Source organism: Phasianus colchicus, chromosome 1 (genome assembly GCF_987193195.1).
Source record: "Phasianus colchicus chromosome 1, bPhaCol1.hap1.1, whole genome shotgun sequence".
NCBI lineage: Eukaryota > Metazoa > Chordata > Aves > Galliformes > Phasianidae > Phasianus > Phasianus colchicus.
Window position 1 is genome coordinate 154,261,423 of NC_143436.1, and position 18,901 is coordinate 154,280,323.

At 42.8% G+C, this 18,901-nt stretch overlaps 1 protein-coding gene and 1 long non-coding RNA gene across 5 annotated transcripts in view; one reads left to right on the forward strand and one right to left on the reverse strand.

The window, feature by feature from the left end:
* NDFIP2 (Nedd4 family interacting protein 2) overlaps positions 1-18,857 on the reverse strand; it is a 52,894-nt gene extending 34,037 nt beyond the window's left edge. For 2 of the 3 annotated variants that reach the window (XM_031610719.2, XM_031610873.2), the window contains exon 1: positions 12,580-12,732. In XM_031610719.2, the coding sequence (XP_031466579.2) occupies positions 12,580-12,615 (36 nt within the window). In that variant the 5' untranslated portion in view covers positions 12,616-12,732. Of the gene's footprint in view, positions 1-12,579; positions 12,733-14,177; positions 14,321-18,783 lie in introns of those variants that run through there. The other variant, XM_031610798.2, reaches the window with a different exon arrangement.
* On the forward strand, positions 12,824-17,602 carry LOC149920162 (uncharacterized). Of its 2 annotated transcripts, none has more exons than XR_016461342.1 (3): positions 12,824-12,895; positions 16,214-16,331; positions 17,102-17,602. It is a non-coding gene; the product is annotated as an uncharacterized LOC149920162 (long non-coding RNA). The 2 variants fall into 2 exon arrangements; XR_016461341.1 differs by having other exon boundaries at positions 12,826-12,895; positions 16,120-16,331.
* Positions 18,858-18,901: the final 44 nt, after the last annotated feature.

The window sequence follows — 18,901 nt, forward strand, 5'->3', positions numbered from 1 at the left end:
AGGCCAGATTGAATGGGACCTTGGGCAGCCTGGTCTAGCATTAAATGAGGAGGTTGGTGGCCCTGCATGTGGCAGGGGGGTTGGAGATTCATGATCCTTGAGGTCCCTTCCAACCCTGGCCATTCTGTGATTCTGCATGTTTCACTTGAAGTCCAAGTGCAGTAGAATGGCTCACACGCATCTTCCTAGGTGGTGAGGGAGGGAAGAATAAGAAAAAGGACTAATTTACTGGTTGGGTTTCCCTACTTTTACCCCCATTCTGGAGAATTATTGTGGTAACAAAACTGCAGAAAGCACAGTTTTATCTCAAGTGCCTGACTGAGAAGTGTCTGGAAAAATAAGACTCCAGTTTGTGTCTTCTATATCACAGTAAGTAAGCATCCATAAGAAGTATAGAGTAAAATCTTAAGAAAAGCATCCCAAGTCCCAACTTTATTAACAACATTAAGGCTTTATTTCTTCTGTATTTGAAAAAGCTAGTCAAGCAGGAGCTTTCTACTCAACACTACAGAACAGTCCCAAAATGAAAAGATTAACGAAATATATTAAGTCAGAAAATCAGGGTGTCCAAAGGAGGGCTACAAAGACGGTGAAGGATCTAGAGGTCAAGACATATGTGGAGCAGCTGAGGTCTCTCAGTTTGCTCAGCCCAGAGCACTGCAGGCTGAAAGAAGGCTTCATGGCAGCCACAGCTCCTCAGAGAGTGGAGGGGCAGCACTGAGCTCTGCTCTGTGTGACAGCAGCAGGGCCTGAGGGAACAGCATGGAGCTGTGTCAGGAGACGGGCAGGGTGGGTGCTGGGGAAAGGTTCTACACCAGAGCGTGTCAGGCACTGAACAGGCACTCCAAGGTAGTGGTCACAGCACCAAGCTGTCAGAGTTCAAGAAGCATCTGGACGACACTTTCAGACATAGGGTTTAAATTCTGGATGGTACTTTGTGGAGCCAGGAGTTGTACTCAATGATTTTTATGGGTCCATTCCAACTTGAGATTTTTCTATGATTACACAAATTATTATACAGATAAAAAACACACTATTCTTATTAAGAGGTCAATCATACCTGACTTTTTAAGCATAGTTCATTGTTTTCGTAATGTGGAGCACTCAAGCTCTTCAATTGAAGATATCAGCATTACATGCAGAGGTCTTACCCTTCTCCATCCACCAGAGGACTCACAGCTTCAACAAGACAAGCACAACACAGCACAAACAAACATCAGGCCCTTTCTTTAAAGAATGCATTTTTATGTCTCAATAAAGAGCACTGAGTTCTTAAATCCATCTCACAGGAGGGATGAAAAGTACTGACTAAGGGTTTTAAAGCAAGTCCACATAAAACGTGGCCCGAAAGAACAAGTCTCCAGACCTCTGATAGCTACATGATACAGACATCTAGAAGCAGGTAGATCACATTTTTTTTACTAGTTGAGCTAGTCAAACTAAACAAATGAGCTTAGCATTCTATGAGGAAGCTGAACTGTTCAGAAGGGAGTAGCAGGTGACCAAAGTAGTGCTACCTCTAAACCACAGGAAGCACATAAAAGTAACCGACACTGAGGAAGGAATGCAGGCTGCTGTTCAACAACTGTAGCTAAACACTGCAGGGCTTCAATTACCTACCCATTTGTTTTAATTATGTATTTTCATTCTAGAATTTGGTATAGCTTTTTAATATTAACAGTTTAAATCAGTCTTGTTTCTAACTGTTTATACCACTCATTTGGTGCAAGCCTTTTTTTTCTTTTTCCCCAATCTCGCTTTGGACTTGAAAAAAATCTTCAGAGAGTCATAGAATTGCTTAGGTTGGAAGGGATCTCAGGGATCATCAAGCCCCAACCCCCCCCCCCCCCTCACTGCAGGCAGGGCCACCAGCCTCCCCATTTAATACTAGACCAGGCTACCCAGGGCTCCACCCAACCTGCCCTGAACACCTCCAGGGACAGGGCATCCACAACCTCTCTGGGCAGCCTGTTCCAGCACCTCACCACTCTCTCTGTAAAGAGCTTGCCCCTGATATCCAACCTAGATTTTCTCTCCTTCAACTTAAAACCATTTCCCCACATTCTTCCACTACATACTCTTTCAAAGCGTTGACTCCCCTCCTGTTTATAGGCTCCCTTTAAGCAATGAGGTCACCCCACAGCCTTCTCTAGGCTGAACAAGCCCAGTTGTCTCAGCCTGTCTTCATAGAGGAGGTGCTCCAGCCCCTTAATCCTCTTAATGGCACTCTTCTGGACCCTCACCAACAGCTTTCTCTTTCTTGTATTGAGGGTCCCAGGCCTGGACGCAGTGCTCCAAATGGGGCCTCATGAGGGCAGAGTATAGAGGGACAATCACCTCCCTGTCCTACTGGTCACTCCTCTTCTGATGAAGCCCAGGATACCATCTTAATGCTTCAGTACATTCAAATATAACTTAGGTACTGTTTCTCTTAAATTCCAAAATGGCAATTGATTCAAAATACCATGATCAAATGGACAACACAACTCAGGAACACCCAGCACTCTTAAATTAATTGTCTCATGCTTTATCTGAGGCATCCCTCACTTCTCAGTGAAGTAAAGTGTCAACCATGCTAAGCACTACAAGAGCAATGCTTCAGCATGAACTTGTGCTACTTTGGGAAAAAATACATATATAGTTTTTTTTCCCCCTGAAATAAAAAGATAATTGATACTATGAACATCCTCCTTTCATAACTTTTCCTCTAATCTGTTCTACATAATCTTTTCAGATTAAGCAAGGAAAAGCAAAAACAAATTCAACAATTCAGGCTACACTTACAGCTTTGCCAAGGACATGATCCTGATCTCTCTTACTATCAGTCAACATAAACAGTTACTGCCAAAAGGTAAAATAGTCTTCAAAGCTGAGATGGACAAACTATTTTTGTGATTGTGTTACGTTACCACACAGAAGTTAGAGGCAGAGATGTCACCTCTATTTTTTTTCCTGAAAGGTTGCTGTATACGGGAATGAACATGACAAATCTCTGCCAAGCACCTCAAACCATAACTGAAGAAAAAGAAAACTGGGATTACAAACAGAAACAAAGTAGTGCACAGGATATGACCAGATTTGTGTGTGTGTGTCTACATTACAGACTAAAAGCTAAATCATTATGCCTCTTCCAAACCCCGCTGGATGAAGTACAGTCAGAAAAAGGGTTGGAGGGTGACTCGGTATCTAACTGGAGTTGAATTTGCTCCATCATGGGTCCAATTCCAACTCAGGATATGCTATGATGTTTTGGTTATGGTGTGACTGGAAAGTTAGACTGTATCAGTTATAGGCTAATCAGTCTAAGATGATGGAAATGCTTAAGTGGAATGAACAGCTAAATGTTAAAATGGAAAATTATTTTCCACTTTCATTACAGATCTGAAAGCCATGAGGCATCCACATCCTGACATGTGCTGTGAGCTCTGGCTGAGGAGGTTTGAAATGACTTCAGCACAAAACAGAAGATATTAGTCATTTTCATTAAGAATACAACTGGCAAAGGGGACGCCCATTTTACTAAATTATGTTAGCTGTTACAGTGCTTGCCCAGGAAGTGGGAGAACCAAGCCTGAGGCAGCTCAAACCCACAGTCTTGGCTGTACAATAGCTCAGCCTGAGTAGGAAGCATTGGCAGTGCCTCTCCAGCCTAACAAGTTGCCAATTTTTTCATTCCTTTTTGCTCATCTCCTCTTTGGTTTACTTTTCTTCTCAGTTCAAAAACTATTTGCTCACGGTGGGTGTGTTGGTACAGGCCCATTTGCTCATTCTCCCTTCTACATCAGCTTAATTATCTTAGGTCTAGAAGGTTTGGCGACTGTGAAACTCAACACTGTGATCAAATCTACAACAATAAGCTGAAGATGAGGTCCCAAGAAGTTAGATACGATGACATCACCAGTTGTATAGAATCATAGAATCACAAAGTTGGAAACGACCTGCAAGATCATCTAGTCCAAACGTCCTCTCATTAACCTTGCTACAAGCTTCTAAACCATATCTCGCAGTTCTTCATCCAGATGCCTCTTGAACACTGACAGGGACAGTGACTCCACCACCTCCCTGGGCAGGCCATTCCAGTGCCTGACCACTCTCTGAGAGAAAAAGTTCTTCCTTACGTCTAACCTAAACCTCACCTGGTACAACTTGCAGCCACTTCCTTGTTTGTTTGTTGTCTGGGAGAAGAGGCCAAACCCCTCCTCATCACAACCTCCCTTCAGGAAGTTGTAGAGTGCAATGAGGTCTCCTCTGAGTCTCCTCCAGACTAAACAATCCCAGCTCTCTCAGCAGCTCCTCATAAGACTTGTGCTCCAGACTCCTCACCAGTTTCGTTGCCCTTCTCTGGACTCGTTCCAGGGCCTCAATGTTTTTCCTATAGCAAGGGGCCCAAAACTGAACACAATACTCGAGGTGTGACCTTGAGTTGTGCAAACCAGGATGTCATTGGCCATCTTGGCCACCTGGGCACACTGTTGGCTCATGTTCAGCTGAGCATCAACGAACACACCCCCAGGTCCTTTTCCTCTTCACAGTCAACCAGCCACTCTGCCCCAAGCCTATAACACTGCATGGGGTTATTGTGGCCAAAGTGCAAGACCTGGCACTTGGCCTTGTTCACCTCAGCCCAGCAATCCAGCTTATCTAGATCCCTCTGAAGGACCTCCCTACCCTCATGCAGATCGACACTACCTCCCACCTTGGTATCATCTGCAAACTTACTCAGGGAACACTCAATCCCTTCATCTAGGTTATCAATAAAGATACTAAGCAAGATGGGCCCCAGTGCTGACCCCTGGGGGACACCACTTGTAATGGGTCACCAGCTGGTCTTAGCTCTATTAACCACTACTCATTGGCCACGTCCCTTTAGCCAGTTCCTTATCCAAAGAAGAATATACTTGTCTAGGTCACAGGAAGCCAGTTTCCCCAGGAGAATACTGTGAAGACCGTGTCAAAGGATTTGGTAAAGTCTAGGTAGACTACATCAACAGCCTTTCCCTCATCTACCAGTCTGGTCACCTAGCCGTAGAAGGAGATGAGGTTGCTCAAGCACAACCTGCCTGCATGATCCTGTGCTGGCAGGGCCTGATCCCCTGGATGCCATGCACCTGCTGTGTGATCTCACCCAAGATGATTTGCTCCATAACTCTTCCTGGTACTGAGGTCAGGCTGACAGGCCTGTAGTTCCCCAGATCCTCCTTACAGGCCTTCTTGTAGATAGAGTCACATCGGCAAGCCTCCAATCCTCTGGGACCTCTCCAGATAACCAGGAGCACTGGTAGATGGCCAAGAGACACGTTGTCATATGTTCCTTTTCCTGTCAACACTGTCATTAGGAAGAATGTTTCAAAAATAGCATAGAATTAGACATTCTTCCTAAGTACTTCATCTCCCATCTGAAAGAGGGCTGCTAACATAACTTGGGTTGGGGTAATCCCAGGTATTTATACAAACTAGGGGAAGATCTCCTTGAGAGCAGCCCTGTGGAGAAGGATATGGGGGTTCTGGCAGGCAAGAAGCTGGAGTTGAGCCAGCAGTGTGCACTTACAGCCCATAAGGCCAACTGTGTTCTGGGCTGCATTAAAAAAGGGGTGGCCAGCAGGGAGAAGGAGGCGATTGTCCCCCTCTGCTCAGCTCTCGTGAGGCCCCATCTGCAGTACTGCATCCAGGCCTGGGGCCCCCAGTACAAGAAAGACTTCGAGCTCTTGAAGTGGGTCCAGAGGAGAGCCACTAAGATGATCAGAGGGCTGGAGCACCTCTCCTGTGTGGGAAGGTTGAGGGAACTGGGCTTGTTTAGCTTGGAGAAGAGAACGCTCCAGGGAGACCTCACTGCAGCCTTCCAGTACTTGAAAGGAGCATATAAACAAGAAGGGGAACGGCTGTTTACAAGGTAGATAGTGATAGGACAAGTGGGAATGGTTTTAAACCATAAGATAGGAGAGGCTTAGGTTAGATATTAGGAGGAAATTTTTCCACCAGAGGGTGGTGATGCACTGGAACAGGTTGCCCAAGGAGGTTGTGGATGCCCCATCCCTGGAGGCATTCAGGGCCAGGCTGGATGTGGCTCTGGGCAGCCTTGTCTGGTGGTTGGCGACCCTGCACATAGCAGGGGGGTTGAAACGAGGTGATCATCGTCGTCCTTTTCAACCCAGGCCATTCTATGATATGATTCTGTATTACAACAGCTCTTTTTAAGTACAAGGTTTCTGAATCTCTCCATATGTAATTTCTACCTCATTTTTCAGACAAGCTGACAAAGGACTTAAAGTTCCTCATTTTTTATGTAGCATGATCAGAGCAGACGTGATTGGTTGCTTTACAGCTATCTTCTGCTGAGAACCCTGTTATTTGAAAGCATTTTGTTCCTGTTACTGAACTTCTGCCTTTTAAAGGAATTACAAGACTTACAAGATGTGACATTTACACAACGTGGCCTGAAGCTTTGCTCTTACATTTCACAGTTTTGTGTCACTGCTCAGAGCAGGTACATCTTTCTTTCATGAAACCTAAGAAAAACCCCAGATTCACAAGATAGGCTCATCCAAGCTAACAGCTTGCTACCACCAGAAAGGATCCCTCCTCCTATTTCCCTTGTGCAGACACATCCTTAAATTCAGGCCTAAAAAGCCTTTTGGAAATAAGCATAAGTAGAGTAACCCAGGTACATTTTTACCATTTTTTACTACTCAGCTTTTTTTTTTTCTTTTTTTTTTTTCAGTGCACTAACCTATATAACTCATCTGTTTTAAACACAGGGCTGATAAAAACCACCTTACTTCCCCTTGCCTCCCGCCAAAGAGATGGGGACAGCCCATATGCCACAGTCTGCACCCACAAAGAAGCAGCAAGCTTCTGTGTCTGCAACTACTCCTGCTGGGTCACTGAAACAGCATCTCTCCCTGTGAAACAAACACAGAACTGGTATTACATCTGCCACCCTCCCAAAAACACCATCAGGGCAACAAACCAAGTTAAATCATCCTGCTTAAAATTTACCAAGGGCCAGAAAAGATTGTACCTATCTTGCATCTCAGCTCCTCAACAAGGGAGGAGCTAGCTTATGGAGGACTTGAACTTTATTTCCTTGTTTCTTAAGAAACATAAACATGTTCAAAAACCTAGCTGGAAAAAAAAAGTGAAATTTTTTACTTTTTAAATGTTCACTGCACCATTGCTGCACTGGAAAACACACATCTGCAAATTTTCATCTTCATTTGTAGCAAGATTATTCACAAAAATAGTATAAGTGCTCATAAAAGCATTAAGACAACTTCAAGAAAGAAACACTATGCTCCACTTACTAGACAATTTTGTCACAAGTAAAAATGTTATAGAAAAATTCGAAATTTAAGGTTTTTTTACAGTTCAGTAATAAACAAGATGCAAGGACAGCCTATTCTTATAAAAAACCAATCTACCTCATTTCATAAGATACACTGTAGCCCTCCTAAACTTCAAGCACAAAATGCACTGAAAGGACTTTATCATCAATGGGTAAGAAGTCTGTATAGTATAAGTGTCAGATAACCATCATAGACAAGCAACAGTAAAACTTATCACTTAATACATCTTTACTCAATATTCTTCAGTACCATAAACCGAGTCTCCTAAAAGTAGCATCTTATCTGATGGTGAAGTTGTAACTGGAAGATATGTGGAAAGCAACAGAATTTCCCTCACGTAAGCTAGCTCAATCTGTTCTATAATATCAACTAGGTAAGAGTTTTCCAAAGAGAATAAACATACATAGAATATACTACCTTTAGGATAGAGTTCTTAAATCAAAGGCATAGAATAATCAATATTTGGTTTTATTTATTTGCCAACCACTGCTAGGCTTAGTCTTATGACAAGAAAGGAAAGTTTTCTTTGTGCACATTTCCTGTAGAGGTTGACTTTCATGCCTGAAACTTAAAGACTTGACTTAACTAAGGATAAACCAGGTAAGAGAAAAGAATCAGTAACAATGGATTTAAGATTTACAGGGTTTACATGCCAAGTTTTTGGTAGTGGAGAGGTGCAGGGGTGTTTTCTCTGAGAAGAGACCCCCCATTTCAGACTTGCCAGTTCCAGCTGGATGCAAAAGGGAAGTGTCATTGGCCAAAGCTGAGATACAAGCAACATTAACACTGATTGTGCCTCCAAGAGAGCAGATTTATGAAAGGATAAAAAATGCTGCACAGCAAATGTGAAAAAGAAGGAGTAAACGTAGGTAAACCATCACACAGACAGCCAGGTCAGCACAGAGAGAAGGTAGAAGATGCTCCAAGCATTCCCCACAGCCCAGGAGAGGCCTATAGTAGACCAGGCTGTCCCCCTGTAACTCAGAGCAGATCTCCACATGCAGCCATGGACGAGCCCACAGGGCAGCAGTGGATGAGACCTGAAGGAGGCACAGCCCATGCTGAGCCCACTCAGGAGCTGGTTCAAGAGAGAAGCCACGATGGGGCAGGAAGGCTGGGGAAGCTGCTGCCCATGGGGACCCATGTTGGAGCAGTTCCTAAAGACAGACCCCATAGTATGGAGCCGTGTTTGAGCTGCAACCTGAGGGAAGCCTGTGCAGGATCAGTTTGGGAAGGACAGCAACTTGCAGGAGGGATCCCATACTGGAGCATGAGCAAAGCATGAGAAGGAAGGAGCAGCAGAGAAGTTCCTAGAAACTGTCTCCAAGCCTTATTCACTGTCCTGCTGTGCCACTCAGGGTTGAGAGAGGAGATAGAAGAACCAAAACTCAAGTTGAGCCTGAGAAGAATGGATGGGGAAAGCATGTGCTTTTAGTTTGATTCCTCACTACTACTCTTTCTACTCTTAATCATTAACAGTAAATTTGTCTTCCCCAGGTCAGGTCCGTTTTGCCTGTGATGGTAATTGCTGAGCCATCTCCCTCCCCTTATATTGGCCCATGAGGTTTCTCATCTTATTTTGTTGCTGAGAAAGGGGAGTGAAGGAGCAGCATGGCTAGCAACTGGCTGCCAGCCAAGGTCAACCCACCACACAAGAGATGCAGAACATTAAACATTAGCTAAGATAATTGCAAAGCTATTCACATCATGTATCACTATACAGGTAAATTAATTAGAATAAATTGTTTATGGTATCAACTTTGATCTCTTCATCCTGTTTCTAAAAAACACATGCAATTTTACAATCATAAGATTGGCATCTTTGCAAAAAAAAACCAAACAAACAACAAAACCAAATAGCGTCTTTAATCCTTACAGTGCTGTACAATAGCAGGCTGTGGTTTTGGAAGCCTTGCCCCCCCCCATAAGTAAAAGACTGATGGCTATCTGATCCCAGAACAACCCAAAGCTTTAATTAGAAAGGACTTGGGGGAAGTTTATTACGTTTCTTAAACATGTCAACGTACAAATTCTTTAGCTTACAATGGGATTTATGCACCTAAATCACTGACATGCATTTGAAGTCCTCCCTCATGCCTCATTTATCTGTAAAATCCTTTCACAGGGAAAAGCCATCCCAAGCTTTCGTACTTAGTTGCTCACTCATTTTTACACACTGCAGGAAAAAAAAGAAAAGCATTTCTTTTGCTTTGCTTGAGTATGGATTCACAAAGCAGCATTCTCATCACTTTTTCTGCAGTAGGAGCAGACATCTCAAACAGCAAGATAGCAATGCACAAATTAAGGTCAGATGACAAGTAGGTAAAAAGAATCACAACAATCACTCAGTGAATAAATTTCATTATGATTTCCTAGTGCTGATGCCTCAGTCCCTCTGTTCAACAAGGAGCAGGATAGAGAAAGAAAAAAAAAAAGAAAGCAAGAAAGGGAAACAGCTGAAAATGTCAAAAAATAATTTAAATTTTAAGACATTTATTGAAGGGATTGTAGTACGTAAGTAAGAGAAAGAAAAAAAAAAGCATAGTAAAGCAAGAAAACCAAGATTGGCTAATTTATTTCTGAGGTCATATTCCTGCAGGGAGGCATGACGAATTCTTACCCATCAATTAGTTGTCTTTTTGCCCTATGAAGAAAGGACAAAAAGGAGGGGGCAGAAAGCAATACAAGTCACACACGCCTGCGGCTGATGGTTACGTAATGCTGATTTACTGACTGCTCTGGAGTTTACAACACTTTGCTACAATTCCAAATAGCAGCTTTCTCACAGTTGCATCGTTATAACATTTTTAAACTGTTGTGTTTTTTTGTGGGTTTTTTGTTTGTTTTTGTTTTTCAATGTAACACAGAAGGAAAAGAAAGAATAAGAATTTAGCACTGGTATTTTGATGTAAATCAATGAAGATAAACCAAAGGCTAACTTTATGTGAAACAAAACGTCTGATCATAAAGTCTTAAAAGTGGTTTATGGTCTAAAGCCTAAAATTAAAGCACCCACCATTGTTTAAGCCTTTCAGTTTACTGTATTTAGAGAAAGCACCAGCAGAAAGAGGTGGCAGTAATACAGCTCCTTTAACTTCACTGAAGTCCTACCGTCACTGACACAGAGATGTAAACTGGTAATTCTGTTTTGATTTAGAAGAGAACTTACACTAAATAGAGCAAAGAAAGATTAGTTAGAAACAAAGACGGATTGGCAAAAATAGGGGTGGGAGGATAAAGTGCATGGAGTGCTTATTTTTCATGAAGCAAAACAAAGATATACAATGAACACATCAGAACTGATCAGTTTTCAAAAGCTTAACACTACGGTACATCTACAAAAATAATGCAGTATTAGCCACATTAAGTCGTATTCCACCTCAGTATTTTGTCTGTAAAGATGAGTACATAGCCATAAAATCTACAGTAATCTATTGCCTACTACCTATCACAGATATTACATAAGGAAATACCTCCTAACAAAATCACAAGCTGGAATAAACAGGTGCTGATTAAATACATTTGCAGATGTCTAGGTCCTACCATTCTCTGACTCAACACAGTAAATAAATAGCATTACTAAATTCTCAATGCCTGGCAGTCAGATACACTGAAGAGAAGATAAAACAGCATGGTCTTACAGGATAGTAATCAGTAATGTATTTTAAACTCTGAAGTACACTAGAGATTTAAAACTGCAGTTTCATTATGACTTACAATAAACTCAATGGAACTAAAGAGTGTTGTCACCATTAAGGCTTCAGAGAACACTTCCATAACAAAATACAGTGACGTAAACTGACCACAAAGTTTACTGCACATGGAAAACCAAATGGGCTAACATTAGGATCAGCCCTTTTGGAAGGCCGCACCAGGAAGCATTTATCCAACGCTGGAACTTCCAGCCATGGTGCTGGTGCCCAATCAAACATAACAAAAATATTAAGAGGCAAGTTATCTCTTTGCTTCATTCTCCTGTGCTTTTTTTCCTACCCCTTTAAGTAAGAGAACTACAATTTCTAAGGCATTTTAAAACAGACCCAGGTTATTTCAGGCCTCAGGGAGAACATAGCATTTGAAGGCTTTTAAGAAATGGCTCTGCCAGCATTCTCATTCTCCTTTTCAAAGAGCAAGGAATGACTCCAGGACTTCTGCTGACTCTAAATTACAGTCATGTGGCATGGGAAGAAGCATGCTGGAAAGCATGGACTCGGAAAGCACTTTGGGACCCACTGCTGCTCTGAAGGCATGTATTGCCCCTCTGAGGTCACAGGCGGCTATGTTTGCCAGCTGTATGACAACCACAATGTATCATCACACAAGGACAGAAGCCCCACGCAGTCCCTAGGACTGCAATGGAAACACTCTGAACCCACACAAGGGATTTCCTATTATGATTCTCAGCACTATAGCCTAGAAACAATGTGATAAATAAATAGTGACTTGTATTACATAAAAAGTAACACGAGTTTATGGCCTAGAACCCAAAGGCAACATTGATGTCCGGGGAAATGGGTAAATCAGACCCAGACATACAGAGAGTCACAAGACACAGCAGATGTAATTACTGTGTTTTCTCCGTTCCAGGTGCCAAAAAGAGCATCACAGCCAGGATTTAGGCAAAAGTCCGTATGAAAAATCCAAACCACAGCTAGTAACACAAGTTTCAGGCATACCCTCAGCAAAGCCACGAACTACAAGAACCGAAGGATCAAACATAAACTTCTAAGCCAACTGACTGTACCCGCACCATTTCAAAAGCCTTCACGTCCCAAACCGAGCGCGCTGTAGGAGGAACGAAGGAGCATTTACACGGTACTGCGGGCTGACGGCGGTGAGCCCCGCTTCCCGGTGCCTGCACACACGCACCGCCGGATCGCCGCGCAGCCCGCGGCCCATCCCCACGAACCGCTCGCGAAGCGGAGGGCTGTAACGCGCCGCCCGGCTCCCCGCGCCCCGCCGGATCCCCGCGGCAGCCCCCGGCCTTCCGGGGCGAACTACACCGTGAGGAGAACAGGCGGTACACGCAGCCCCTCCGGGCGACCCAAGGAGGAGCCCCGAGGCCGAGGCCCCGCCGGAAGGAGGGGAGGGGGCGGGCGGCGGCGGCGGCTTTCCGCCCAGACGGGCCGTGCCGGCCGCCCCCGAGGGCCTTAGCCGCGCACCGCCGACAAAACGGGGAAAAAAACCCGACGGTTGGAGAGCCGCTGTCCCCCACCTCGCGAGCCCCGGCGCTTACCACTTGGTAGCGGCTGGCGGGCTGATGGTGCTCCATCCCTGCCGCCGCCGAAGCGCCGCCGCTCGCCCTTCCCCCACCCGCTCCGCCGGAGCCGCCGCTGCCTCCGCCTCGGCCCTTCCCCCCGCGGCGGAGCCTCCTCCGCTCCGCCCCCGCCCCGCTGGGGCCGCGCAGCCCCGCCCCATCCCGCCCGCCTCCGTGACGCGCTGTCCCCGCCCCCCAGAGCCCGACGGGCGCGCATGCGAGGTGAATCGATGCCGAACTCCGATGCATCAGTGGCGTCTGTGAGCTGCTGAGGGCGCGGTTTCTCGCTGCAGAGGTGGGGATATTTTTGCAGTCGTGGGGCACAACCCATTTGGGGTGAGGTCTCAAGACAAAGCTGTACACCACTGCAGAGGCTGCAAGGAGCTTTAAGTCATGGAATCATAGAACAGAATCGTTAAGGCTGGAAAAGACCAGTAAGATCATCTAGTCCAACCATCAACCTATCACCACCATGCTCACTAACTATGTCCCTCAGTGCCACATCTACACGTTTCTTGTACACCTCCAGGAATGGTGAGTCCACCACCTCGCTGAGCAGCCCATTCCAACACCTGACCACTTTTTCAGAGAAGGTTTTTCCTATATCCAACCTAAACCTCCTCAGGTGCAACTTGAGGCCATTCCCCCTTGTCCTATCACTGGTTATGTGGGAGGAGAGGCCAACCCCCACATTGCCACAGCCTCCTTTCAGGGAGTTGTGGGGAGAAATAAGGTCACCTTCTGAACCACCTCTTCTCCATACTGAACAATCCCAGCTCCCTCAGCTGTTCCCCGTAAGACCTGTGATCCAGACCTCTCACCAGCTTTGTTGCCCTTTTCTGGACACACTCAGGGCTTCAATGTCTTTCTTGTAGTGAGAGACCCAAAACTGAACACAGTACTCAAAGTGCAGACTCATCAGTGCTGAGTAGAAGTGGACAATCACCTTCCTGCTCCTGCTGGCAAAACTATTTCTGATACAGGCCAGGATGCCATTGGCCACCTTGGCCACCTAAGCACACTGATGGCTCATGTTCAGCTACACATCAACCAACACTCCCAGGTCCTTTTCTTCTCTGCAGCTTTCCAGCCACTCTACCCCAAGTCTGTAGCATTCCATGGGGTTGCTGTGATCAAAGCACAGGACCCGGCACTTAGTCTTGTTGAGCTTCAGCCCATTCATCCAACCTGTAGGACCTTCCTACCCTCAGGCAGATCAACGTTTCCTGCCAACTTGGTGTCATCTGCAGACTTACTGATGGTGCCCTAAATTCCCTTATCCAAATCATCGGTAAATATATTAAACAGGGTTGGCCCCAATACCATCCCCTAGGGAACACCATATGTGACCAGTCACCGGATAGCTTTACCTCCATTTACCACCATTCTCTGGGCCTAACCCTCTAGCCAGATTTTTACCCAGGAAAGAGTACACCTGATCCTGCATGTGTGTGTGCAGGAGGACAGAGAATTTGGGAGAGCTCCTGGGCTGGTGTTTGGGTAGGGTGGGAGAAAAGCTGGGCATGATGATGAAGCAGGGAGGCAGGACACACGGTGGACCCAGCACAAGGCCTCACCTGTAGGCAGCTTCTGGCACACATGGCAGTCAGTAAACTACTTCAGCTGGCCTGGTTTGGAAACATGGGACCTGCAGTGCTCTGTTGCATTTCTTACTGCTTTTCACAGGAGAACTTTGTTGGGCATGAAAAGCCCTAGCAGTCTGGAAACAAAGTTGGCAGAGAATATAGGTTAGAAATGGATCAGCGTTATTATTGTCCTAGCAGGATTTCCTCCTTTTTCCTCTTTGCCTATACACATAATGAAAGTTTCTATGTTTAATTATTCTCTGCTAAAAGGAACAGTCATTTGTAAAGTAGCAAAGGCCATGTTGATTTTAAAAATAGTGTGCATGGAGTGTGTACAGAGCACTGTACAGTGCTTCCATTATGTAATGTAAGGAAAATCTCATAACTGTATTACCAGATTTCATGGCAAATGGAATTTAGACTGTTCATGTAATAGATTTAACTTCCAGTATTTTCTGTACTTTTAGGAACAAATGTCCTAAAAGTAAGCTTCCAAAGTGCCCATGTCACATCTTTGGCAGATCTGTTTATTTTCAAAATAGTGGTAGCTCTATATTTTTTATTTAACTGACTGGTTCCAGAGGTTTTGACGATTAATCTGTATTGCAAAGTATTTGGCAAGCACTAAAACAACTTTGAGTATTATACTGAAGGTGAGACTTCTACTTCAGAACAATTTGGACTTTGATGAACAAGTCATGTTGACTAAAACACTTGAATATCAGTTTTAATATTTAAGTTTTCAGCTTGAGCTTCATAAATTTTGAGGGTGTACGGTGGCAGCAATTGTTATTACAGTTTTCTGCATCACATAGTAAACTGTTTACTGTAAAAGAGCAGTGATTATGGAATATGCTCATCGTATAAAGAAAATAATAGTGTAAAAATGAAATTTGAAAAACAAACAAACAAAAACATTACGTTTGTTTGGAGAAAGAAGAAACCTATTTGCTTTTAGTCAGTAAGTTTGCAACAGTTTAAACTTTGCCCTACCACTCAACTGAGCCAACAAAGGAGTTCTTGGTAGAAACAATTGTTGCAAACTCAGTTCTGTGAAAAGTTGACTTAAGGATGTGATCCAAATTCAGATAAACCTCCATAAAATTTCTGACCTCTGTGGATTTAGATAGCCACTTTAAGCAGGAAGATGGCTTAAAGAAACCACTGGGATTTAATTTCTTAGAAAGAAACAGCAGGAGGTGTCCTCCATCTTTTCTTCTTTTCTAGGCAACACAGGCAATGCCAGAGCCATTCTTAACAGGACCACTAGGCTACATTTAAGATTTCTTAGCTGAACACAGACTCTCAATTACATTGTCATTCTGCTTATTCAGTGTGTATATACATGCATAAAATCTCGCAGTCCTGGCTCTTGTATATGTCCAAATACCATGCAGATAAACTGAACAAGCTTTAACTGTAATTCCTGCACCACACAGCTCAGAGTGAGAAACATCTCAAATATTTGCCTTCGTTTAGAGTGAATTTGGTAGTCTGCACCAATCTCTCTGTTGCCACAGCTATTTCCTGTTAGTCACAGAGATGGTTTAAAACTAGTTCAGGTATATCCTGACAAGCTTGTCACAGCTGTGCAAATTATACTTTGTCAATATCTGCAGCATGGTCAGAGCTCTACGTGATTCTGAGACTGCTCACACTAATTCCCTTTGCTGGCCCTGAACACGAGTAAAAAAAAAAATATATATGTAGAAGTGAGGAAAAGTTATCTGTCAAACAGACATAAGTATGCTTAAAGCAAATTCAGGAAGCCAATGCTTGCAGTAGCATTTGTGCAGCTTCTTCAGCATCTTCATGTTTTTGTACAACAGCTACTGCTACTACTATTACTACTACTACTACTACTAATTTAGGCTGCCCCTTGAGGGTTTTTTGTTTTTGTTTTTGTTTTTTCTTCATAATTTTGTGGATTAAGCTGTGAATCCAGAGGAAATTCTACTGAGTCTATCGGTAGAAGCTGCTGAAGTGTATGATTGTCTCTGAGAACGGGTTCTTAAAAATCCACATAGCATGACACAAACTGGATGTTGCTATGAAAAGCATAAACAGAAGCTGAGTTTCACACAGACAGCAGAGGAAGTTCTAGCAGTGAGCAAGAAGGACCTGCTAAGTTTCACTTCATCTGAGGTATGTGTGCTTCAAGAAATGAATCACAGGAGTAAATATTTGACTATACAAATTTGGATTTTTTTATCTTTAAAACTAGTTTAAAATTTCTGAGTTCATACCTTTCTAAAATAACTTGTAATAAAATGTAATCATATGAATATTTGTGTGTAATAAAAATACATCCCTGAATTAATTTCAATTAAAAAAAAATGGTATGGTACAGTTTTTTCAGCACTTTTTCAGATACAGACACGATGTTAAAGCTCTAATACATGCTGTTACAGAAATAACAGTGTTTTTAAAAAATCCCCAAATGACTTTGAAGTTTCTATTTAACAAACAGAGCTGAATGGAATGTGCATAAATCAGAGTCAATAAAAGTGATGACAGAAAAGAAGAAATATAGAATAAAGAATGTAAATATATGACAAATTATGAAGTAATGGTAAATGTGGGAAAATATCTGCTGTTAAAAAACAGTGAACAAAAAATATCAACTCCAAATCTTGAGATATGATGAGAAAAAATGCAAGAAAAGGTAGGAAATACAGATGTATTTTGTGCATTGATGATCAATACAGATGGATACTGTGAAAATAAATCCACTGCTATTATGAAGTCTTGTTTGGAGAAGATACTCTATCCTGGCAATGCTTATATTTTTTGCACTAACAATTTGATATGATTAAGTACAAAACAATTTTTTCAATGTATTCCTTAGGAAATAGAGTATTCAATTATTTGTTAACCTACAATCCAAAAGTTACTTTTCTAAAACTGATTTTCAGTCTCATCAGAATGAAGAGAAGACTGTCTCCATGTTAAAACATGTTGAGCATAATTACACAAGACCAAGTACGCGATAAATCTGAACAGTAAAGGCCTGGATATTATCTGAAAATCATTTTGTTTTACAAGGAGAACTGGAGAGGCTGAGGAATAGATACACAGGTAACTTCTTGCATTTGTAGAGCCAGTGTTGCTTTGAAATATTAACTGCAATACATGGCCTCTGTCCTACAGGAACAGGAGGAAGCTGAGTATATATTCACACTTGAGTTACTACAAGGTCAGTAAGTTTAATGTGTTGGCATTTCTCCTAGCACTTATAATACAATACAAGAATCTGCTTGAAAAAGCTATAAAATGAATTTTTTATTACCAAAACAATGCTAATGATTCAAATTAGATGTCCCGTGACATACTGTCCTGCACAAAACAGATAATGGTTTTACTCTAGACAACATTCCCTTTGCTCACCATTATTTATGCTTCATGTATGCACAGGTCTTGAGTGAGCTTTATGCCCGAATTGATTTTCTTCTATATAAAATAAAGCTCTACATAAATTATAAAGCACTTCTATTAGGAACCTCTATTTTATTCTGTTTATAATACAATTGCATTAAAAAACATACAGTTCAGCACTGTAGGTCTATATAATGCCAATTTAGCTTCCTTTGGAAGTAAGTCAAGAATAAAAACAAAAATATAGGATTACCATATAATTAACTACCATATCATAAACCAAATCTAGTCAGCTGCAGCACTAAGAATAAATTTTGCCTAAGGTCTCATGCCTTGACTTTTCTCTTGGTAGTCCATAACATTCTTATTTTGCAAAGCCTTTCAAAAGTAATTTAGAGAATTTCAGATATTTCTCTATTAATTCAGACCATGAACTTAGATGGGAATTGAAGTTGAGTATGACTGCTTACTTCAACAAGCAACTTATTTAACATGGAAGATCTTTTCTTTTTCACAGGACTAGCAGGTTAACAGTCAAACAACAGGTATTATTACAGTGTCAGAATGCACTGTACTATTTTGGTGAAACAGTGGCAGTCATCCAAAGTTTATACAGACACACCTCAGGAGCTATTAATACTCAAACATACAGTCACAACTGTAATTAAAATTTCTCAAGCCTTTCCCATACTTGCTTTTTCAAAAGCAGGCAGGTTACTACAAAAAAATGCCTAATGCACTGAATCTGTGTCCTGGACAGAGATTGCTTCTCTGTCAGCTTCCACTGAAGCTAGCTTTTATTATTTATTGCAGAAGAGGCCAACCTTCTGGCCTTTCTGATCCACGCTGAGAGAAGAGGAATTGTCCTGGGCTACAGGTTGCTCTGAAAGTAATGCCTCCTACTTATTTCCATGGAAACTAAAACAAAGACCACAATAACACTGTTTGAGCAAATTTTAAGCTACAAAATGCTATTTTTTCCATATAGTCACCACAATTAGCTCTGCATTTTCACCAGCGATGAACAAGAGCCTGCATGTCATGCTTGTAAAAATCTGTACCAGCAGAGGTGACCCAGTGTCGCTTTTGTCACTGCTGAAACGCACCACCCACCACCTCACTGTGCTTACACCCACTGTTTGGCCTCCACAAATGTTCACCAAACATCAGTGAATGTCAATAAGTGCCATTTTTTTCTGAATAGAGGAATTCAATGACACACCTTCACTCCCTACCCATTTCTGTGTCAGACGTCATTGTGTCAGACTGCTCCTCTGCTGCCATCTGTTACATAGCAACAAATTCTGGAATACTGGTGGGAAGATCCAACCTCTACTGCC